The sequence below is a fragment of the Pongo abelii genome, chromosome 5 (assembly GCF_028885655.2).
Source record: "Pongo abelii isolate AG06213 chromosome 5, NHGRI_mPonAbe1-v2.0_pri, whole genome shotgun sequence".
NCBI classification, from domain to species: Eukaryota; Metazoa; Chordata; class Mammalia; order Primates; family Hominidae; genus Pongo; species Pongo abelii.
This window is the reverse complement of record NC_071990.2, coordinates 110,372,231-110,395,888: the sequence shown is the minus strand read 5'-3', so window position 1 is coordinate 110,395,888 and position 23,658 is coordinate 110,372,231. Positions and strand designations below refer to the sequence as shown.

Below are 23,658 nucleotides of genomic sequence, written 5' to 3'. Positions count from 1 at the left end.
TTCCCTCAACTGCTAGAAAATTCATAAAAACCAGAGTAAGATTTCTAACTTAAAGTTTTCTTTGAGCACATCAAACTTTTGGCTCTGTATGAAAATGCCAAGTTTCCAGCCCTTACAGCAGATCTGCACATGGTGAATGTATAGTGTGATATCAATTTTCCCTTAAAAGTACAGATATAAACACACATATGCAGAGGGAAAATACCAGGGAAATAAAATGTGAACTGTAATTGTCTCTTAGTTGTGGAACTATGGTTGATTTTTTATTTTATTTTACTATTTTATTTTATTTTATTTTATTTTATTTTTTAAGAGAGTCTCACACTGTCACCAGGCTGGAGTGCAGTGGTATGATCTCAGCTCACTGCAACCTCCGTCTCCTGGGTTCAGGTGATTCTCATGCCTTAGCCTTCTGAGTAGCTGGGACTACAGGTGTGTGCCACCACACCCAGCTAATTTTTGCATTTTCAGTAGACACAGGCTTTCACCTTGTTGCCCAGGCTGGTCTTGAACTCCTGAGCTCAAGCGATCTGCCCACCTTGGCCTCCCAAAGTGCTGGGATTACAGGCGTGAGCCACCACACCCAGCCATATGGTTAATTTTTTAAGGCCATTTTTACTATTTTACTTAAAAAACCTGTTCTACTTATGGATAATTTTGAATATATAGAAATCAAACAGAAAAGTTCCCATCACCCAGCCCCAACAACCATTAACCTGTGGCCAGTGCTACCCCATCCCATCCACTCCCCACCTCCATATTGTTTTGAAGTGTATTTATGGTTGATTTTCATGTTGTTCTTAATACTTTTCTATGCTTTCTATTTTTTAAATAAAAACAATATTTACTTAAATAATCAGGGGAAAACATTTAATAATGAAAAGAATCTAACAATTTAAAGGAAGTTAACAGCAAAAAAGAAAACAATGAAAAGAAATTCTCCCTACGAGTCCTGCTTTAAAAAGTTCCCTTCCCACCACTGTTTATGGACAGGACACATCTCTGAGCCGCCAGCCTGGAAGTGTCTCTAAGAGGCCCAGCCCATGACTGGAGATGACTGGCCATTCTCCCAGATTACTACTGTTACGAAAACTGCAGCTGAGTCTACAACCCAGGTCCATGCCAGTTGAGAGCATGCTTCCCTTCTATCATAAGAAAATGTGACTCACCTCGTGGCCCCGGGTTTACAGCCTCAAAATCAAACACCCTGCTTATCTCACACATTATTCATTGTGGGTGAGAGTAGGAGGATCTGACCTGTGAACCCAATGGCAACCATCTTTGCAGTCGGCACTCAGTTCTCTCTGCAACAATGGAGAAGACCTATCCTACATGCATATTATATTCTAGGGTATCTGGGCTGCTACTCATAACTGGGAATGGTCCTCCATCTTCCAGAAATGCTCTCCAAGGAAACAGCTCAAATGCCTAAGAGAACCAAATAATAAACATGATAATGTTGTACTTTGTGTTCAAAATTAATAGATATCTGTATATGAATAGGATATCTGTGTCTGCACCCCAAAACAATTTTGGATGACTTATTTATTATGTGGAAGTATTTCTTGATAGTTCCTAGAGATATACAAGAGAGAGTAATAATCTATTTTTTAAATTGTTTTCTCAGCAGATGGTGAAACACAGAAGAGTACTTAAGATTTCAGTGTAACTAATCAGCACCAGTGTTCAGAAGTTCCAGAGCAGTATAACACCAATGGGACATATCTAAAATCAATAAAAATAAATTTACTCAAATGCTGTCAATATCAGGAACCTTAAAAAGTTCCTTCATCACTATTGTGCTCCAACTCTAGGTAACAACTCAAGACCAGCACCACAAATTATTACATGTGAGTCTCTGATTCCTCCATATCACTTACCAACAGCTAAGGCATCCTCTGTCCTTTGTGACACCATGTGCAGCCCTGGAACCAGTGGGCCTGCCTATCTGACTCCATTCTACACTTCCAGACCTGGTTCTGGTTTTAGTCAAGTCCTGGAGTTGGAGTTGATTCTGACAGCAAGGAGCCAGGACTCCTGTATCCACCTAATCCCAGGCAACACCCAAAGGAAGCAAGAGCAGATCCAATGGTCACGGTCCAACCCTGTCTTCTGGGTCTAAATGAGGGCCAAGGCTTGGGCCAAAAGTCACTGTCTTGTAGCCACTGAAGGTAGAAATGTGGGACTTGCTTGAGGTTGATGTTGGTGTCCCTTGGCTCAGCATTATAAGATCAGAATATTAAACTGGAAATTTTGGAGTCAAAAGACCAGGGATTGTGAGGTAGTTTGAAAGAGATATCCACTAGTTCTTTGATACTCCTCCTGTAAAGAGGTGGGGCTTACTTCCCCTCCCCTTGAATGTGTGCTGGACTTAGTGACTCACTTCCAATGAAAAGAATATGACAGAAGTGATGGAGAGTCACTTCTGAAATCTGGTAATAAAAACACTGTGACTTCCATCTTGGGTTCTCTCTTGGACTGTTTGTGCTGGGGGAAGCCATCTGCTGTGTTGCAAGGAAGCTCTGTGGAGAAGCCCATGTGAATAAGCCTGGATCTTCTGGTGCCCACCAGCAGCCATAGGAGTGAGCTTGGAGGCAGGTTGTCCTCCAGTCGAGCCTTGAGATGATTACAGCCCTGGCTAACATCTTGACTCATGAGAGACCCTGAGCCAGAACTACCCACCTGAGCTGCTCCCAGATTCCTGATCCTCAGAAACTATGTTAGATAATGAATGTCTATTGTTTTAATCTGCCAAACTTTAGGGTAAATCATTGTGCAGCAATAAGTAACTAATACAGCTTGCAACCTGGTGCTGCCATGATTCTGGAATAGTCTGATCTCTGGCCTTCCTGAATCTTGAAATCTTTGGTTGTAGAAGGTGGGTAATATTGTTCCTGCCTAGGAGCAACAATAGTTGCCAGGATTACCTTCAATAACAGGTGCTATAACAAGGGCTATTGAAAACCCAGCTACTGACATCATTTATGTATTGCAATTGCTATCATGACTATGTATTAAGTGGAGAAGATTGTTTGTTTTGCTATCAACTGTGAACAGACAAGCTGTTGCCCCGATCAGCCTGTTGAGTGTTTGGAGACAAAGACCCTGACTGGGAATCACAGCCGGCCCTGGGGCCCAGACTCTTCCACTGTGCAAGTGAAGCAGCCAGTGAAGACAGAGGGCATTAAAGTCTTGAAAGCCCCTGCATAATCTAAACCAAATGGAAACAAACTGACTAAATTCCCTACACACCGCACACCATTTACAGTATAAAAATACATCTGAAGCACACCTGGAGGCTCCGTGGATCCAGTGGCTGGGGCAGGCTGAGCTGCGAGGCAAAAATGCTCTTCCTGAGAGAGTTGCTCAGTGCTGGTAGCCCATGGCACATGCCGTCTGTGACAGACTGGTAGGCAGGAACATTTCCAGCTGCCAAAAATGTTCTTCTACCAAAACATGGGAGGGCATTTCATTAAAAGCAGTTACTTACACTTCTGAAGTTCAAAACTTTCCTCAAAGTTAGAGAAGCAAGAAAACATTTTGAGATATTAACAGGTTCCTTCTTCAGCCACATCAACCCCTGTGCCCCTTGCCCTCGACTTTCACAGTTTGTAGCCCTCACGGGGAGGGTTGGCATACTCTCGACTAGCAATGTCTGCCAGAACAGCGTGCAATGGTGGAAACGTCCTATATTTGCACTGTCCAATAGAGTAGCCTCTGGCCACGTGTGGCAGTTGTACACTTGAAATGTGACTACTGTGACTGAGGGAATGAATTTTTAATTTTCTTTTTCTTCTTTTTCTTTTTTTAAAGGCTAATCAAGTGAAGCAGTGTGAGTGGAGAAAGAATAAAGCAATCTGTAACTGGTTGTGATCAATTAATTGTAAACATGACTGCATTCAGACCAGCCTGAATTTTTAATTTTCTTTCATTTAAATTAATAATAATTTTAATTAAAGTAAATTAAATAGCCACATGTGGCTACTGAACTGAATAGTGCAGCTGTAGCTCTAGAAAAAAGCTATCAATTGTTTATTGAATGAATTATTTTAAGACCAACAGCTGAGACAATAGTTCTTTATAAAAACAAAATTTTAAATTTTAAGCCTCCTTGGGGTTTGGAGGAGAAAAGTTCTTGTTTGGTTTTAAACAAAACGTGGCTTTGTATATCAAGAACCACAAACCCTGAAGACTGGAGCATGAAATTTATACCATAAGTCAGACAGAAGGAAGTATGCATGATAAATTAGAATGATTTTTCTTGCCTAAAAGGAAATAACAGTTAAACAAGGAAAGACTATTTCTAGAGCTTAGTTCTAGTGGATGCCTAAGGAAAGATGCTGGATAAGTTGGAGGAGGGTATCCCAGGGCAGAAGGTCCCTTTTGCTTGGATTCTCTGTGAGGTGGCCTCCCAGAAAGACTGGCAGCCCCTCAAAGTGGGGAGAAAGACCCCCACACGTGGGTATCCAGAGGGGTGCTGAACAGCAGGCTAACCAAAAGAGGCCAGCTCACCCACAGCAGAGATAAGGGAAGTGGCTGTGTCTTCCCAACTGCCAGGAAGATTTGAAAGCACTGCCAGAAACTTAGATCACCTCTGAGAGGATGGAAGAACGAGAAGAGTGTCGTGTGAGCCCTAATCTTAAGGTCCAAAATTCGTGCTGCCTTGACTTCTGGCAAAATCGGGAGGCCTCAAATAGCTTAGCCACAAGGTCCCCCGCTCCCCATTCTGCTCCCACAGATAAGGTCTCCAGGTTTAACGACCTTCCTTATCAAAGGAACCAGGTGCAATTCCTGCTTATCCCTGAGTAGCGGTTTCAGTTCCCTGCCAGACCACAGCATTATTCAAATCAATCACCCCTTCCTGTGTGAAGCACAGAACATCACACTCTCCTGATATTACAAAACCTGCCTCCCACAGCCCTTGCTTGTTCACTCTGTTCCCAAGTGGCCCTGTGTGGGGGGGCAGTGTCCTCTTCCTCTGGATTGTGTCTGTGACTAATAAATTACCATTCACCCCATCTGTCCAGGGTCGGGTGTTGTGTGTTCAGCCATCCCCATGACCCTAGGGCAGAACCCTTCCCTCTCCAGCAAGTGAAGAGGAGGTGATTAAAACAAAGGGGAAGAGGGAGAATCTTGAATTAACTGATTTTAAATCTCAAACGGATCACTTTTAAACTCCAAGTGTGAGTCAGTGATGTGACATTGGAAAGTTTAATCTTCTTGCCATTAGTAAAAGCTATTTTGAACCTCAGGGAACTCACAAGGCACATGCTAGAGTTTTCCTCCAGGTAACAACATAATGAAACCTGGCAAGTGGCCCAGAGGAGGCCAGGCAAAAGCACTTTGCTTATCAGATATCAAAAACGAGGGCTGTGGCCATGAGTTCAGCACTGCTCACATGAGGGCCCAGGCTCCTGTGTGTCTCCCAGGAATCCCCAGACTACCCAAAGCACACTTTATTTTTTAATTTTTATTTCTTTTTGTTTTTAGAGACAGGATCTCTGATGCCCAGGCTGGAGTGCAGCAGCACAACCATAACTCACAACAGTCTCAAACTCCTGGGCTCAAGGGATCCTCCCACATAGGCTTCCCAAAGTGCTGGGATGAAAGGAGTGAGCCACCACACCCAGCCGTCAAAGCACACTTAAATATCTGCATGTTTAGAGAGAGTTAAGTAAGTGAGCATGAAAATAAAAACACATTCAAAAATGAAGAGAAGGCTGGGGGCAGTGGCTCACACCTATACCCAGCACTCGGATCACTTGAGGTCAGGAGTTCGAGACTAGCCTGGCCAACATGGTGAAACCCCATCTCTACGAAAAATACAAAAATTAGCCAGGTGTGGTTGCACACATCTGTAATCCCAGCAACCCTGGAGGCTGAGGCACGAGAGTCACTTAAACCTGGGAGGCAGAGGTTGCAGTGAGCTGAGGTCATGCCACTGCATTCTAGCCTGGGAGACAGAGTGAGACTCTGTCTCAAAAACAAAACCAAAAATGAAGAGAAAAGCAACAAACATTCAAGGAAAGAGGGTCGTGTTGCTTTCTTTAGAAATTCCTTGATGTACTCCTAAAGCAGGCTTGCTGCAGGAAGGCTTGTATTCTCAGGATATCTCTTCAGCTTTCTCCTTTTTACCCTAATCACCCTGAACATCAACAATACATTCAGACTAGAGGCATGTTTCACGCTGTATATTTTACACGGTGCTATAGAGTACCTTTGAGGGACTTCTTTGCTTCCTTCTACCCCTAAAGTGCAAAGGAATTGTATTCTTTAAATCAGGGGATAAAAAACTAAACTTTTTTTTTTTTTCTTTTTGAGACGGAGTTTCGCTCTTTAGCCCAGGCTGGAGTGCAGTGGCGAGATCTCAGCTCACTGCAAGCTCCACCCCCCGGGTTCACACCATTCTCCTGCCTCAGCCTCCCGAGTAGCTGGGACACAGGCGCCCACTACCACGCCCGGCTAATTTTTTTTTTTTTTTTTTTTTAGTAGAGACGGGGCTTCACCGTGTTAGCCAGGATGGTCTTGATCTCCTGACCTCGTGATCCACCCACCTCAGCCTCCCACAGTGCTGGGATTACAGGCTTGAGCCACCCCGCCCAGGCTAAACTTTTTCTTAAAGGACCAGATGGTAAATATTTTCATCTTTGCAGACCCTATGGACTCTGTAGCAACTATTCAGCTCTATGGTTGTAATGTGAAAGTGGTGACAATCCGTAAGTGAATGAGCATGACTGTGTTCCAACAATGTTTCATTTACGGACATGGAAATATGAACTCCATAGCATTTTCATGGGTCACAAAATACTATTCTTTTACACATTTTTTTCAACCATTTAAAAATGGGAAGGCCATCCTTAGTCCACAGACCATACAAAAATCAGCAGAGACCTCCAGCAGTAGTTTGCCAACTCCTGACTTAAATAGATGAGATTGGATAGAACTGCTTTGTCACCCAAGCATTTACCTTCAATGCAAATGATTAATTCACCTGGCATTAAAGATAACTCAATCCTCAGGCATTTCTTGAATTGGCTAATCAATAACTCCTGCAGGTTGGTGGACATATCCAGAGATGAATGCTGGGCCCTGGTCAGTGTGATCCAACCCTTCAGAGGACAGCTATCAATTTCCATCAGCCCTTTGGCTAGTAGAGGGGGGTCGAGACGGGCAGAGTGAAATGTTTTATGCCTAGAAACATGCACATAGCCAGTACCCAAGATGATCTATGCCACAGAGAAGCAGGAGCCAAATTTTCAGCGACTTTACAGGGCTACTGTCCTGTCATCCCTGAGCCACATCCTTCCTCCCCCTACACCCCACCCTCATCTGTGAAGCATGCTGCCCTCATTCCAGGTCAAAGTTCAGTTTTTCCTTTGCAAATTCTAGAGAAGTCTTCAGCTTACATGGGCAGAAAATTCCTGGGGTAAACAGTCAGATTTGCTCAGTCTTGGTGAGCTCCAGGAAGGGTCAAGGAACTGTCCCAAGCTTCCTATCTCTTTCCATTCTCTAAGGACTTTCCCTCGTTTACAGGTTCAGCACTAAGTAAAACAATCAAGAGGGATGACATTTAATCTTTTAGCTTCTCTTTTTCTCCTGCCTCTTGCCTTTTCTTCAGCATCCCCTTCTCTGTCCACGCTGCTGCTTGGTCTTCATCATAGATCTCAGGTTTTGGAGTCAAACACACCTAGGTTCTAATTCTAGTCTGCCACTTACTAGCTGTATAATTCCAAACACACAACCTGAACAGCTCTGAAGAAAAAAAGCCTGGGGAAATGTAACCAGTGGAGGACACAGTGGGGTGAACCATCTGGGTGATTCTCTCCAGAGGGTCGCAGAAAAGTACATAAAACCAGAAATAGGACACAATGCCCTCCATTTCTGTAGACCGAGTGTGAGGACAAAGAAAGCCCTGGCAAAGCAATTCCAGGGGGTTTCCTGGAAGCAGAGTGGTTCCCCTGGGAGAGCAGTACCAAACAGAATCCTTCGTAGCTGAAATCCAAAAAGGACTTTTCTTCACCAGTATGTAAAATCCTTGCAAATTCTGACCTTGGGCTTTCAGAGCCCAGAGGACTAACAAATGGCCATCCTGATAATTGTCTGAGGCTTTACATCTTACCCGCTTGACTAAGCTACAGCTCAGGAAGCTATTTGTCAATATAAAGAAAACAAATTAGCCTGATTTTTATCCTGCTGATTCTAAATCCAAGAGTCCTCTGATGTCAGAGTAAAGATGATTGAGAGTAGAAAAAGAACAAGACAGTTCAGTGTAACCCCCACCTTTTCATTCTCCATGGATGCCCACAAGTGCAGTGGAAAGCAGCTGCAACCTACAGGTAAGAGCACAGACAGCCCTCTGAGGCCCTCTCAGTGGCTAAATATTCACACAGGGAGCTAACCCAAAAAAGTTAATTTTGACAATTAAAAAATAAGCAGAGACCTTTAGGGCTAACCCTCTTTCCCTCTCATACAAAACTTATTTATACTGGAAACATTATGAATCTTAATCCAAGCTAATTTTCCTATCAGCGTCATGATTAATTAACCAAATGAAACATTCCTTTTGTATGTGGAGTACTTAACACAATGGTACCTACAAGGCTAGAGGTAGTTGGATTTATTTATAAATTTAACGCTGGTAGCCAATTCCATTAGCTTGAGAGGTGCAGTAAAAACTCTGTCTTTTTGAAAGGTAAACAAATGTTGAAAAAAAAACCCTAATCATCTTTAGAAGTATAAAAATGTTACTCTCAGTAGAACCCCCTGTACACTGAAAGCAGCAATCATTAGATGAACTGTTCTGAAATTACACTTGCTAAAATCAAGAGTGTTATTAGCCAACAAGAACACATTCTCACAGACAGCCTTTGCGGCAGGTCATGTTTGGTAGCCATGGCGTTCTGAATCTGCTTGTGCCCATGACTATTTTAAGCTCATTATCTAACCTTGCCAAGAGTGGCCTCCCTAGATGGTCACTCGGCAAACACCTCCACTGCAGAATTTACTAGAACAGGATTAGTGCTCCAGCCCTTACCGGATGAGATGCCTTACTGCAGTGTCAAAATGCAAAAACATAACCTCCCTCCGGAGGAGGAGTGCCTGGGCCACCCGGGTAGGGTCTTGGGGACTCCGGAGGCTGTCAATCATGTTCTGCAGCTCTTGAAGCTCAGACCCTAGAAGATGGACAACATTTTAGTCTGACAGTGTGAAATATAGGCTACTATAGCTAAACCAGTAAACCAACATTTTGTCCCATACTTGTCACCTAATCAGACTTCCCTTGTTTTGTTTGTGGGTATACTAATTATGTTTTGCAAGACCAGCAAAGCCTTATGCTGTAGAATCAAAGGTCTGATTTATGTCTCCTTCCTTCCTCAGGAAGATAAAAATTTGCTTTGCTTTTCAGTACAATAAGAGCAGGCCATGGAAAGAAAGCTTTAAAATTTATAAGGCTATGGTCTTGAAATAGAACAAAAAGGAGAAATGACAGGAATAGGAAAGTCTAGTCCTCAGTATATCTGTTAGGCACTTCAAACGATCAGAGATTATGAATCAGCACTAATCTCTTATTGCCATGCTATATCCAAATCAGCCCTCCCTGTCACTGGCTCATGGATTAAAGAAGACTCAAGACCATCTAAAGCAAGTAAAAAAACACATGTGCATATATGTATATATAAAGATATGCACACATATGTATACATACACACGTGTACACATATGCATACATATCCCTCTAGGAGATTCTAGTCATTTTAGGAGTAAATGTGAGGGATCCATATTTGCCTTATTTCTTAGACCCTTACTGCAAGAGTAGGCTACATATACATAGATTTGTATTCATTTTGGGTAAAAATCTAAGGGGCCCTGTGGGTCACTCAGTGCTGGGATGTGGAACCCAGCCTGAGTCTGGATGACCATCCTAGCATCTAGCTATGTATATCCTAGTTATTGGCATAGAAAAGGAGATAGTCAAAACAGGATAGCACAGTGGAAAGTGATGAGCCCTTGGGGAACATGCTTGGGCTCACACTTACAGGTCTACCAGAATGTCAGCTGGTCTGAAATATCCCTGTGAACATAGTGATCGTTTTCTACCCTGAGAGGACATCCCTGTTATTAGGATTGTGAAAACTGATCGCAATGCCTCGACATGCAGTCCAAGGCAGGAGTGAGACAGGAAGCCCACAGGGCATTTCTGGAGATGCTCTATCTTGACAGCTGGTCCACATGCAAGCAGCCTTCTTTCCTCCCTAGCCAAGTACTGGGCTCCAGCATCTACCGACTGAGAAAGCAGAGAGTTGTGGGAGGGGGAAGCTGTCCATGAGAGCTTAATCAGGCAGATCTAGGGCTGAGAATGGTTGCTAACATGTGTAACACGTGCTCTTGGCTTTAAGAACAGATGAGCAGTCCAGATTTCATATCCATTTGCTGTTTTATACAATAAAAAATGTGTTTTATTTTTGTTTCCAGCCCCAAATAATAGAGTCCAATCAGCAAACTTTTTATGACTCCTCTAAATCTGATAGTTCTATTGGACTGAAGAGTTCACCAGAAAAAGAGTCATATTAGAGTGAATTGTACAAGAACTTTTGTCGTGGTGGGAGGGAGGAGAGGTGGTCAGGGAGCCTCATTTGTTCAAGGCCTAGTGTGTTCGGTCTAAAAGTAATATACTCTATCAGGCTATGCAGTAACCAGGGGAAAATTTTCTAATCCTCTGCAATGACAATGAAAAAAGGAGAATATAAAATTACACATACCTTATGGTTAAAGCTCTGTAAAATGTAAATATGGAATATATTTGGGCAGGGGCTAGAAGGGAGTAAAGATAAATAAAATTATTTCACTTGTTAGAGTGGCTGGCTTACAGGTGATTTTTTTTCTGTCATTTCCATCGTTTATATACTACTGGCAGGTGATCGCTTCCCAGCAAAATTGTTGTATGTTGATATGTAGTATTATCATTAAAATACAAATGTGGAGGCAGGACTGCCTTTCCTTTGTTATTTTACTGATCTTTAAATCCTCATTCTGACTTTCCTTCCTTTGTGGAGTCAAGAGGCTTGGTGGGAGGGGAGGTAGCAGGACAAGCAGCCTGGCAGTGGGGACAGGGAAGAGGATTGTTGCAGGCAGCGATGGCAGTGAGGCTGGGGTGAACCCTGTGCCAGGAAATATCAGGAAAGGAGCCTTTGCTCATGTCTTTCCCAGGAGAGTCCCGTTTGGGAAGTCAGAGAAGACAGACAGCCAAACAGCCAGAGAGAGAGGGAGAAAGGGAGGAGTCACAGTGGCCCTGTCTCTGCATGAAGACTCAGAGCTCGTACACTTCATTCCTCGTTTGTCTCGAGAGTTCCTGAAACCCTAAGTTCAGTGTGAAGTATTTGGGCTTTAATTGGCCTCCTTATCCTTTGCAAAGGAAGTCACAGTGTAAACGTCCACATTCTGATTACATCCTCTGCTTCACGTGGACTTCAAAGGGAGTTAATGGCTTTCAGGGAAGGAGAGAATTGGCTGTATCCACAGAGCTGGTCCACAGTGTCTAAGAGCTGTTTTCTTCAGTCAAGGGGAGGACCAAAAGCTGAAATCTTGAGTTTCCCTCAAGATTTGTTTTAAAAATATTTTAAGGCACACAAGTCCACAAAAGCAATTTGAACTAACTAAAAATTAGAACTAACAATTTAGAACGAACTCTAAGTTTTTCTGAGATGGCTTAAAGGAACAGACTCTCATTTCATCTTTTCCCTTAGTTCTTCTTGCCTCCTCTGGGAAATAGGCCAGGAACTAAGCAGCCTAGTCTTTTTAAAAAGATTATCTTGGAGGGGATATATATTTTTTTAAGTTTGCTCTTTATTTTGAGCAAAGCAGAGCATGCAAAACTGTACATTCTCCCTGGAGCACAAATGTGCAACATGACAATGTGTGCCTCTCTGCATGCTTCAGAAAGCCTGGGCCCCACATATCTCAATGGTTTCTGGGTTCACAATGCAGAAATGGCAAGAAAACAATTCCCTTCTTCCTGAATTCCAGGTCCTCAACTTGGCTTCATTTCCCATTGTTCCTCAGAGCCATACTCATGGGTTCGTTCACAGGTAGGTTCACTTCTCTGGACTGGCCACGTGCAGTTCTGCCTGCTGCTTTTGCCAGTGTTCTTTTCTTATGTTGCTAGGACTGTCCCTCCTATTTTCTACACTGATCCAAGTCCACTCCTGTCCAGTCTGGGAAGCACCCCAGATCACCTCCCTGCAGGTTTTGCCTGGGGGCACCGTTTACTCCCAGCTGCTGTAGGACTTCCTAAGTAGAGACTTCACCAGGAAACATGGCTCTGGCTCTCTCGGCTTCTATCTCATCTCCATGTAACACCTGCCTCCCCATCTCAACGGCAGGCAGGACATTTCTCTTGGCCACACTCCTTCTTCTTGTGCCTTAGCTAAAGCTCAGCCCCCATACCCTCCTGACATCCAATAGCTCCCCTAAGAATGTCTTAGCTTATTTTCTGAGTAAGCCCCACTTACAACAGTCCCCAAACTAGTAAAAGGAAAGGACCTAAGAGTGCTTTGGAGCTTCTCTAATCGGATGCTTATGTTGAAGACTTGTGAGTCACTCTGAGAGCTCATTAGTCTGCAACAATTCTGTGCCTTCTGCTGAGGTGGCACCAATACCACTCTCTCTTCATCCTGCCACTCCTAGACACAGGCATTATCCTCCTCCCAGATCAGCACTCATGCCCTTCCCTATGTCCACATCTAAATGTTTACAGAGCCCTTCAGTGTTCCTTAGCACAATGCAAATATACCTGCCACCAGCTCCAAGGTCTCCCACAAATGTATTTCCTTTGTGCACCAACCAGCCACAGGGGAATATCCTCAGATTCTCTGACATTTGTTTTAAGAGCAATTAGGTTTAAATAGGCATGTTGCCTCATTTCCCAGGCTCTTCTTGTTCTTTAAAATCCCAGGCTACTATAGTATTTTGCTATTAATTTATATTTACATGACCAGTGACATTATTTGGATGGTAGTCACATTATTAAGGCAAGATTACTTTCCCTGATTCTGATAAATGTAGCTTAGTAAACATTTTAGTGTCTTTAATTCACCTCATGTGTTTATCTTATAATATAACCTGTGCTGATGAGCACTGGGCGTATAAAACTAAAGCCTCAATCATTCTTACCACAAAGACTTTTAGGTCATTGATAGCTAACCAAGGGCTGTTTATAAGCTTCTTAATAGGGAGTGATTGGCTCTGACCTTGCCATGTGAGTTTATGAAGGCCAGGAAGGAAACGGGAACGAAAGAAAACTAATATTTAATGGGGGCTTATATATCCTAGAATTTTTACATAAATTTCAATCCACAGAACATCTTTATGAGACAGATACTATCACCCTATTTTATAGATGGACAAGCAGAGACCCAGAGAGTAAAGTACCCAGCTTTCAGTAACCAAGTGGCAGAGGCAGAGTAAGAACCAAGCCTCCAGACTCCCGACTTGGTGCACTGTGGGGTATAGCCCGTGAATGCGGAATCAAGCAGATAGCTGTGCAGTGTGGAGACAGTCTATAAGACAGTTTGGACTTTTCCTTTGCCCTTCTGATTGCTGTCATTTATGAGAGTATATTGTAGTTCCGTCTTTCCAAGTATTAAGAGCTTCATAGAACTTCCAGTGAATATTGAAGGTGGTTTGAATCACCTTTAATCACTCACCAATGCCCTCAGTTCCTCCCCAGTCACCTCTCGAAGGGTTGGGACTTACAGGAAATTCAAAACATGCTGGACAATTGCCAAGCTTAGCAAAACTGACAAGGTAGGCCACGATATCATGCAGAGGAGCTATCAGCTGTAGAGTTCGCTTTAAGGCTTTAAAAGCTGCCTGTGGATAAAATTAATACAAGGAAATACGTTTTAGGAAGTTTCTAAGAGGCATATAAAAATATATGAACACTGAATGGGGACGATATCTTTAAACAAGAATATTTCAATAAACATTGTCACAGTATATACAGGATAATATCAGAAAAAGAACAATAAACCTATTCATGAACCAAGGTTACATGCCCTTGGACAAGGGAACTCCTGTGGGGGGGTTAAAGCAATGTGTTTCTTTGTTTAAAGTCACTGAAGGCCATGAACACATCAAAATGTTTGTATGGCATCAATGAATTACAAGGGTCACAAATCAATTCATAGAAGGGACTCATATTCAGACAACATTATCTTGAGAGAATACCTGTAAGCAAGGTATAGATATTTATCAACATTGTTTAAACCAACACATGACTGAAAATCAAACCGTGGATCTTATGTATCAATGCCCAAGTGGAGGAAAAGTGAAAAATTATGATCTAACTGCAGAAAGTAGTATTTCCATATTTTTAAAAATAAAAATCTGAAACTTCTTCAGTGAAAGTAGGGGTAAGAAACCAAGGTTGCTAAACAAGATTTCACTTACAAAGAAAAATCAGAATATTCCCAAATGCCATTTTCAACATTGTATTTTATTTCTTTAGCAAATAATTATGTTTTATGTGTTTCTGTGTTTTCTTTTTTAAAAAAATTGTTACCAACATTGCCCTTGATCAGTAAGTGAGTTACACAGAGCACCCCTCAGAAAACAGTAACCCTAAGTTACAAGTGTGATCTCAACCTCTCATTAGCTTCAGAGCATCAGTGGGGTTTTTTGGAAGGGTTGGAAAGAAATTGAAGATTAATAAGAAATGTCAGAGGCTTGAACTAGTGTTCATTAGTGACCAGGGAGAAAGAGAAATCAAAGCATAGTGAGGCCCAAGACAAATTATAATAAAGCAGAAAAGGCTGCTATGAAAAGATTTCAGTAGTTAGATGTCTGAATAAAAGAAGGGATGTTCTCTGGAATTGATATGTTTAACTGTGAGACAAAAACCAGCCAGTTTCCATTCTGGCACACATGCAAAAAAATACAAACCTTTTCTGGCAGAGTTTTGAATATAACCAGCACTTCAGAAGAATGGGGTATGAACCATAAATTGAGGAAGACTTTTCCATCCGCTGACAGCAAACATCGTGGCCGGGGCTGAAATCTTCTGCAAGTATTAGAAAAAAGGACCCATAGCTCGCATTTCCCTCTAAACAAGAGGCATCATGAATAACCCTGTTGAATCACCGCCCTCCGTCACACAGGCCTGTCACCATAGGCCCAGCATCCACGCCCCAGGGCAGCAGCCCTTTTCATGCCACTCCCAGGTGGCCAGTTTATAAATAACTCAACAGGAAGAAGAGCAGTTAGGCTGATTTTAGCCAGAGCTGTGTGGGGGAAGGAGTGGGGATGGAGGGAGGGAAAGGCATGGTAAGAAAGGACAAGGCCATGAATTAGATGGCCAGCACCACACTAGGTGGTACATATATTATGTCATTTAATTCATCTGGCAACCTCAGGATAGATCTATTTTTGTTCCTCTTTCACAGCTGGGGAAATTGATGCCCTGAGAGGTTATGGAGATCTACCCAGCTCCTAAAAGACAAAGTTAGAATTCAAATGAATATCTCTTTGGGAGGCTGAGGTGGGTGGATCACGAGGTCAGGAGATCGAGACCATCCTAGCTAACACGGTGAAACCCCATCTCTACTAAAAATACAAAAAATTAACCGGACTCGGTGGCGGGCGCCTGTAGTCCCAGCGACTCAGGAGGCTGAGGCAGGAGAATGGCGTGAACCTGAGAGGCAGAGCTTGCAGTGAGCGGAGATCGCGCCACTGCACTCCAGCCTGGGTGACAGAGCGAGACTCTGTATCAAAACAAACAAACAAAAAAAAGAATTCAAATGTACATCTATCTGTCCCGCTGTAGAATCTGGGCTCCAGAACCAGGCTGTTTCTCTTGCCTTGCCATCACATTTCTTGCCAGGTTCTCCTGCTTCTGGTCTTCTTTTCGTTCTTTCCTCTCCTCCAAATACCATATTATTTCTTAATAAGGTTAGTCATCTCTTTGTTTAGTCATCTCTTTGTTGCAGGTTTATATACAAACATATTGTCCATATATGTCTGGTTTAAGGATTCACATAAGCCCAGGTACCTACCACCTGGCCTGAGAAAAGGAATGTTGCCAGCACCCTTGAAGCCTGATGTGCACTTCCCTAGTGGCCCCCAGACGAACCACCATCCTGATGATTAATTTTAAATAATTAAATTTATTTAATTATTTATTTATTTTTATTGAATTAATTTATTTAATTTAAATAATTAAAATTGATTAATTTTACATTAATCAATGCCTTGTTTTTTTTGGTGGAAAATCCTTGGTGCATCCGTGCTGCTGCAAATGACTGATTTGTGGGTTATTAGGTTGATTCTGTATCTTGGTTGTTGTGAATAGTGCTACAATAAACATAAGTCTCAGGATTTTAATCAGTTAATTCTCAACTCAGGAATAAAGTATGGTCTTAGTTTGGAGAATTGCCTTTCTTTTAGCAACCACAAAGTCAAACAATTCCTGTCCTGAAACAGATCAGAACCAGCATAATCCAGTCTCATCTCTATTATTCAGTTCACCGTGCTCATTCCTGCCCAGAGGTAACAATGAATATCAAAACTAAAAAGTTGCAGGGTCTGCATCTGGGCACATGGGCCTGCAATCCACATGCTGGCAGATGCTGCTAGCAGCAAGGACTGTGCAGTTGCTGCTAGCAGCAAGGACTGAACCAGTCCTTCCTTGGCCTCTGAGAAGCACACGTGTCCCTGGAGCCACTGGGCTCTCTACCAAGTGCTATCATTTACTTCTTATCTGTTATTTCCTGCCATTTCCAGTCCTGCCTGCAGTGAGCAGCCCTCGGCTGAGAAGAGCAGAGATGACTGCAGAAAGCTTTAGGTGCTCAGTACATGAAGCATAGTCTGGTTCTCAGCCCCACAAGGAGACTTGCCCCTGCCCCTTGTGGATGGCCTGCCAATTATCTGGCCTGGCAGTTCCCCAACCTGCTCAACACTGTCCCCTTTCATTCCCCTTCAGCTGACCACTTCTGGGCCACACCCAAGACTTTATTATCCTCTGAAACCATATCACCTCCAAAGTCTTAACTTTCCCAGCTCCATATTTTATTCCTCCAGTTTTCTGAGTCATCTACTCTCACTAAATTTCCCTTCCTTTATTCCCCCAAAATAGGTTCCTTGACATCATCCAGTCCTCTGGTCTCCCCTTCCATCTGTCAGCTCCTTTCTGACCTCACTCCCTTCCCTACCCATATTGGATCTCACAGTCAAGCATACGAACCACTCTCTCCCCAGCACCTTCAATTCTCTGCTGCTTTGTACTCACAACCCACCTACCTATCAAAGCCCCGGTTCTGGGTCCTTCCAACTACTCAGCTTGCTGTTTCTGATGGCACGCTGCTAAGCACAGCTGGAGGAAATCACACTGCTAATTATACTGATGGAAATGGTTTCCAGCCTGAGGTATGTCACCCTGGAACAATCCTTTTCCTTTCCTTTGATCAGCTCTCGTACCCATCTTCTTGTTTCATAATTCCAAGCCTTCTTTAAGGCCCCCATACCAAATTCCTGCCAGCAGATGATGACATGGTCTGCTATTTCATGATCAAATTAAAGGCCACTGCTGGAACTCCCTCCCCTTCCTGATGGCCTATTTTCCCAACTCCCACCCCTAATACACACACACCCTCCCTTTCAACCAGGGTCAAAGTCAGAGGTGCACACCTGGGATACAAAATGAAGACAGCCTCTGCCCTCCATGCTCCTACCTTTCAGAGGCAGCTGGGAACCATGACACTGTGGTAGCAGCATGGCGAATGGAAGCCTATGACAGTGCAGAGGACGCCCAACAAGAAGCACCTGAGCCTTGTTGGGAGGCTGGTGGAAGAAATTCACAGCTGAGGCTTCTGAGCTGTGATTTCTCATCTCCCTCCATATCCCTTGTTCCAACGACATTGCCATCTTTTCCCCTCCATTAAAAAATTGTGGTAAAATATGCATAACACAAAATTTACCATTTTAGCCTTTTTTTGTTTTTGTTTTTTTCAGAGCAGGAGTGGAAGTTTATTTAAAAGACTTGAGGATTCTTTTGCAGTTCATGAGCCTGATGATTGGGTGTTCACACATGTGTGTGAGATGTGCTATTCTCGAACCTTGTTACAACGTCGTCACATTACCTGTCTGACCTCAAACTGCTACTGGGTGAACGGCAAGAAAGATAAAATCTGTCACTCAGGACACGTGGAATTTCTGTGCCGTTTATGTGTTGTGGGGAGAAACACCCAAATTCTCCCAATACGTTGCGAGTCCCGTAGGACAGGCACGCATTTGATGGCCTTGAAGAAGTGTTCGTTGTATTTGCCGAACCCCCTGAGATGCCAGGCACCAACACATTTCAGATTAGTTGAGCGACAGGGCCAACCACGTGCTCCCCACGCAGCCTCTGCTCCAGGCGCGCTCACACAGGCTCCCCTAGAATTTCTCCAGGAAAACGTTGGGTACGGCAGAGGTGGCAGCTCCGCCGGCAGCTGCTTCTTCGCCGGCTGTGCCGAGTGAGAACGCCGCCTGTGCTTCCCGGAAATGGGCTTCAGCTCCTCTAAGGTCGTGGCGCAGCTGGACCCCAAGACCGAGTCGCCGCCCAGGAAGCGGGACTGGGCAACGGGGCCGGGGTCTGGCCGGGGTCGGGGCCTGGCCGGGGTCGGGGCCGGGGTCTGGCCGGGGTCAGAGCCGAAACCGGAGTCCGAGTCAGAGGGGAAGCCGGGGCCGGGGCCGGGGCCAGACTCCAAGAGGCCGCAGGGGTCCCAGACAGAGCGTAGCTCGACGCCACAAGGTTCGGGGCCGGGGAGGTCCCGGAGTGGGATCAGGAACCGGAATCGCTGCCGGGCGGGGCTTCAGGGCAGCTCTCGGAGCGGCGACCGTCGCTGGGGCAGGGGCAGGGGCCACAGCCATCCCCGGCGTTGGAGGGGGACAACGCATCCCTGCCAGAGGTGGAAACCCCGGAGACCCTGTCTGCTTGCGCCACTGCCACACCGACCGCCTGGAGGCGCCGCTCTTCTTCCAGTGGCCGAGGTGGCAGGTGGACGCACACCCCTGGATCTTCCTGCTGGCGCCCATGATGCTGACGACCGTGGTGGGCGCCGGCTTCCTTCACCTGCCCAAGAACGAAGAGGAAGATCTGGAGGAGCAGTGCACCCCGGGGCGGAGCCCGGCCAAGGCGGAGAGACCCTTTGTGCAGAGCTGTTTCACCACCAACGATTCCTACCGCCTCTCCAACTCCAGAAAGTGCACTCAGGCCAATTTCACCTGGATTCTGGTGGGCTCCCACAGCAACCCACTGCTGGAACCCGACATCTTTGCGAAGTCAGTAAATTGGACAGCACGGTGCAGGATCTACGTGTGGCACAGGGAAACGGAAGCCAGATCCAGTATGAGCAGGTGTGCGTGAGGTACAAGAGGCTCTGTGTGTCCCCCAACCCGTTCCTGGATGTCTGGCAAGTGGACAAAACGTTCGACCTGAGCTACAACCACAGTGAGCATCCCTCTGTCTGATCGGCTTCTTTGGAGGACACATCTTGGGATGTAACTGGCCTAGGTAATGGGCCAGTTACTCCTGCAGGCCAAAGCCATGTGGCTGCTGAACTGCCTGAAGAGCACCCTGAGGACAACGTGCAGAGCAAGATGGCCCACCCATTCCCTCAACCAATTTAGCAACGTTAAGAACAGTCTGGCCTTGAAGAAAATTGAGGTACCTGGTAGTTCAGGTTTACAGGGAGGTCAGGAGAATGTGGGAGGGATGAGGAAGACTTGCTCTGAGAACCCTAACAAAAGGACTGCATGATTACTTGATGGGGTCCTTGCCTCACAGCTGAGTTTGCTCTACTGCATTTGGTACTTAATCTGACTTTCTTTCTTTCTTTCTTTTTTTTTTTTTTTTTTTAAGGCGAATCTCGCTGTGTTACCCAGGCTGCAGTGCAGTGGTGCGATCTCGGCTCACTGCAACCTCCGCCTCCCAGGTTCAAGCGATTCTCTTGCCTCAGCCTCCCTAGTAGCTGGGATTACAGGTGCCCGCAACCATGCCAAGCTAATTTTTGCATTTTTAGTAGAGACAGGGTTTCACCATGTTGGGCAGGCTGGTCTCGAACTCCTGACCTCAGGTGATCCACCTGCCTTGGCTTCCCAACGTGTTGAGATTACAGGCATGAGCCACTGCGCCTGGCCAATCCAACTTTCTTAAATAACACTGTTGGGGCCGGGCATGGTGGCTCATACCTGTCCCAGCACTTTGGGAGGCCGAGGCAGGTGGATCACCTGAGGTCAGGAGTTCGAGACCAGCCTGGCTAACATGGTGAAACCCTGTTTCTATTAAAAATTTAAAAAAAATTAGCCAGGCATGGTGGCGCATGCCTATAATCTCAGCTATTCCAGAGTCTGAGGCAGAAGAATTGCTTGAACCCAGGAGGTAGAGGTTGCAGTGAGCCAAGATTGCACCATCACACTCCAGCTTGGGCAACAAGAATGAAACTCTGTCTCAAAATAAATAAATAAGTAAGTAAATAAATAAATAAATAAATAAAACCGATGGATGCCAGAAATCGTGAATCCTTGGTAACATTCAGGTCGATAACACAAATCTTGTGTCCACCACATGAGGCTGTTCAGTACAGACATTGATGTTCATGTTTGATTTGAGGGGTTGGTTTCTAACTAAATTACAGTACTTTGAAATTCTACTTTTAGTTGAAGTTTTCGTTGGTTTTGGGAAGTCCCCAAAACTTGCTTGGCGCTCACTGAGTATATTTTTTGTGGCAGGTGGTCCACTTTACATTGCTTTCCAGACAGCTGGAATTTGAGGCAACTTCTATGACAGTGATCCCTTTGTTTCACCTGGCATACATTCTAATCATACTGTTTGCTAATCATATTATTGTTGCTGCAAGTTCTGGATTGAAAGTATCATCTGTGAGCCTTAAGAGGAGGCTGAACTGGCCCACCCCACTCTCACCGATGATGAGGATCTTCAGGGTGGTCAGCACGTCTCTGTCTATCCTGACCCCGCTCGGCTCCGAGCCCAGCTGGCCACCCCAGGGCCCACCTCTCAGCCATTTTAGCCATTTTTAAGTGTATAGTTCTGTGGAACTGAGTACATTCACAGTGTTGTGCAACTATTGCTACCATCCATCTCCAGGACTTTTTCGTCTTCCAAAACTGAAAGTCTGTGTCCATTAAACAATAATGGCACTGCTATCTTTTCATCCACCCAAAGCCAGAGATTCTGAGTGACATCCTAGATTCCTCCGTCTCCCTCAGCTGGCCTAGCTGATTTCACCTTCTAACCATCTCTTGTCTGTACAATTTTAATAGCTTCCTACATAATGTCACTGACAATCATCTTGCTCCACTTCTCCCAATGACCTGAAGGACAAACACAGACTTCTGGCTCTTTCCTCACCCTTTGATACATTCTACTTCCCATTGCTGCCCTCAGATACTCTGGATATGAGTCCCGCACAAGTCCACATGCTGTCTCACACCTCTGTTCCTTTGCACATGTGATTCCCCCAGCTTGAGCTGAATTTCTTTTCCCTGTCTCCCTGGAGCACTAGTTGTCATTCAAGACCCACATTAAGCATCCCCTCTTCCCTGGAGCCTTTTTTGCTCCCCATCCCCATCAACCCAATCCTTCGGATAATACTGTTTCTTGGTGGGTGCTTTCATTAAACATTTATTTTACTTTATTCTTTATCACAGTGTATTGTAATTACCTATTTCCCATTGCTGGGGAAGGACCAGCACTTGATACCAAGGCTGCCATATACTGTTGTTCAGGTTGTACCCTGAGGCAACAAGCGATGGCCAAGATCCAACCTGTACTCTACTTGCTAGAGGCTTTTCTCTGGGATGAGACCACACCTGCCCAGAGGAAGGGTGCTGCCTTCTAATTTGCACAAAGTAGCTGTATGGGATGACAGTGGCTCTACCTGTCAAAAAGTAAGGGCTCAATTAATGTTAGCATCCTCTCTCTGTTCATCAGCAAATGCAGCTTCTCCTGGAGTGGATTGAAGTGTCACCCTAGGCCCCAGACTCCAGTCTCCTCTGGGTCATGAAGGGAATGGAAGCCTCAAGGGACTTCCTGCTTAGGAAGAGGGCTCCCCTTGGCTCCTCCTCTACCGGGACAGGGGTGTCTTTGCTAAACCAAACACAGTACATTACAGCCTTTGCAGAATTAAGTAGGATTATAGAATTTTATGGGCTCTTCTAGTCAAGGATGGCAAACCCATAGCATGGAAATTACCTTTCTGCCTTTCCTTGAGCATGGCAGACATTGCCAATCAATTACAATTACTCTCACAAACTTGAGATGCCTCAGAATCCTCAGCAGGGCCACTAATGCATTGTTTGAACTGACATTTAGAATAAACCTTATTTCTTATCTTCATTCTAACTCAACCCCTTATTTTATGAATGAGATGAGGACCTCTTTCCTCTATGGCCCTCACTCCTCAACTCTGTCTCTTCATCTCTAGTTAACTCTGGCTTGGGATGATTCCTGTTTGCCATGTCCTGAGCAGTCTTAAAAATGGCCCCTTTGCATAAAGTATTTCTTCAGCAGTCCTATTCCTTGGAATCATGCTCTAGATAACTTAGCACCAAGAATCATAACATGTTTAACTTCAGAGAGCTGCTTCTTCAATTTCCTCCGTCATTAGATGAAGAGATTGAAAAAGCAGTCAAACAGCCTATAAACAAAGAACCCCTTCTGGGTTCAAATACAAAGATACTCTTATTCTTGGAGTATTAACTCTTCCTTTTGCCCTTTTGGACAAGAAGATCAAGGTCAAGTGCAGTAAAGGGAGCAAAGGTTTAATATTAAACTTAGCATGCCTCTCCTCAGGGAGAAGTAGCACCAGGGAAGGAGAGTAATAAACACTGAAGCAAATTACGCACCTGGGGTCAGCCTTGAGGCCCTCCTTGGAGTCCCTCAACCCCTTCTTCTCTTGTGGTTGCCCTACCATGAAAAAGGTGTCCCTGATGGTAGGAAAATCTTCCAGAAGATCTCTCAGGCTATTGCAGTATGCCATGATCTGACCCCGAAGGGCATAGTGAGGCATGCGGTGGTTAAATCTGAAAGTCAGAAGAGAGGATGTCCAGAAGGAGAATCCAAATTCTTCCACCTCTTACAGAAGCTCCAGAATCTACGTCCCTGGAGGACTTTTCAAAGAGAAAAGAGTACTTCTATCAAGAAGGAATTTCCATTTGGGTCAGGTGGCTATTGCCTGAAGGCAGAGGCATGAACCCCTTCATAACGACCCCTATCCTTCACTTCCAATGCTTCTATGCATGTCAAAGGACAGTTTAACTTAGTTTTACCCAATAAAACTGCTAGTTATTACATTTAGAGTCACAGAAATCAGCATGTGTTATTCACATATACTATACTTACTTCTGACAATATTCAACTATAACATCTCTCTTGACTTTTCCAATTTCATCCTGTGATAAAGGAGAATGATAGTTTTAGTAGACAATTGGCTATAAGAACTCCCCACCCTAGTACATGTGTACAAACTTAAAGCAGACTTCAAGCAGGAAAAGGCTACAGAGCTGAGACATTCTTTCTGGGTTAAGCTTGTTGGGAGGCACTCCTGTGTCTCTCTCCCGCTCCTACCGATCTTGCTGAGTATGCCAAGGATGCAAGGCCCTGAC

At 44.5% G+C, this 23,658-nt stretch overlaps 1 protein-coding gene and 1 non-coding gene across 2 annotated transcripts in view; one reads left to right on the top strand and one right to left on the bottom strand.

Annotated features, from left to right (window-relative positions):
- Window positions 1-376: 376 nt before the first annotated feature.
- Window positions 377-23,658, bottom strand: part of LOC129047367 (uncharacterized) — a 47,131-nt gene continuing 23,849 nt past the window's right edge. Inside the window, exons 7-13 of the mRNA XM_054557980.2 lie at window positions 23,396-23,445; window positions 22,900-23,076; window positions 14,941-15,058; window positions 13,704-13,869; window positions 9,035-9,173; window positions 3,293-3,446; window positions 377-1,428 (exon numbers count right to left, since the gene is read on the bottom strand). Coding sequence (XP_054413955.2) covers window positions 1,324-1,428; window positions 3,293-3,446; window positions 9,035-9,173; window positions 13,704-13,869; window positions 14,941-15,058; window positions 22,900-23,076; window positions 23,396-23,445 — 909 coding nt within the window. The 3' untranslated portion in view covers window positions 377-1,323. The remainder of the gene's footprint in view (window positions 1,429-3,292; window positions 3,447-9,034; window positions 9,174-13,703; window positions 13,870-14,940; window positions 15,059-22,899; window positions 23,077-23,395; window positions 23,446-23,658) is intronic.
- Window positions 18,038-18,141, top strand: LOC112134073 (small nucleolar RNA U13). Its single transcript, XR_002915656.1, has one exon. It is a non-coding gene; the product is annotated as a small nucleolar RNA U13 (small nucleolar RNA).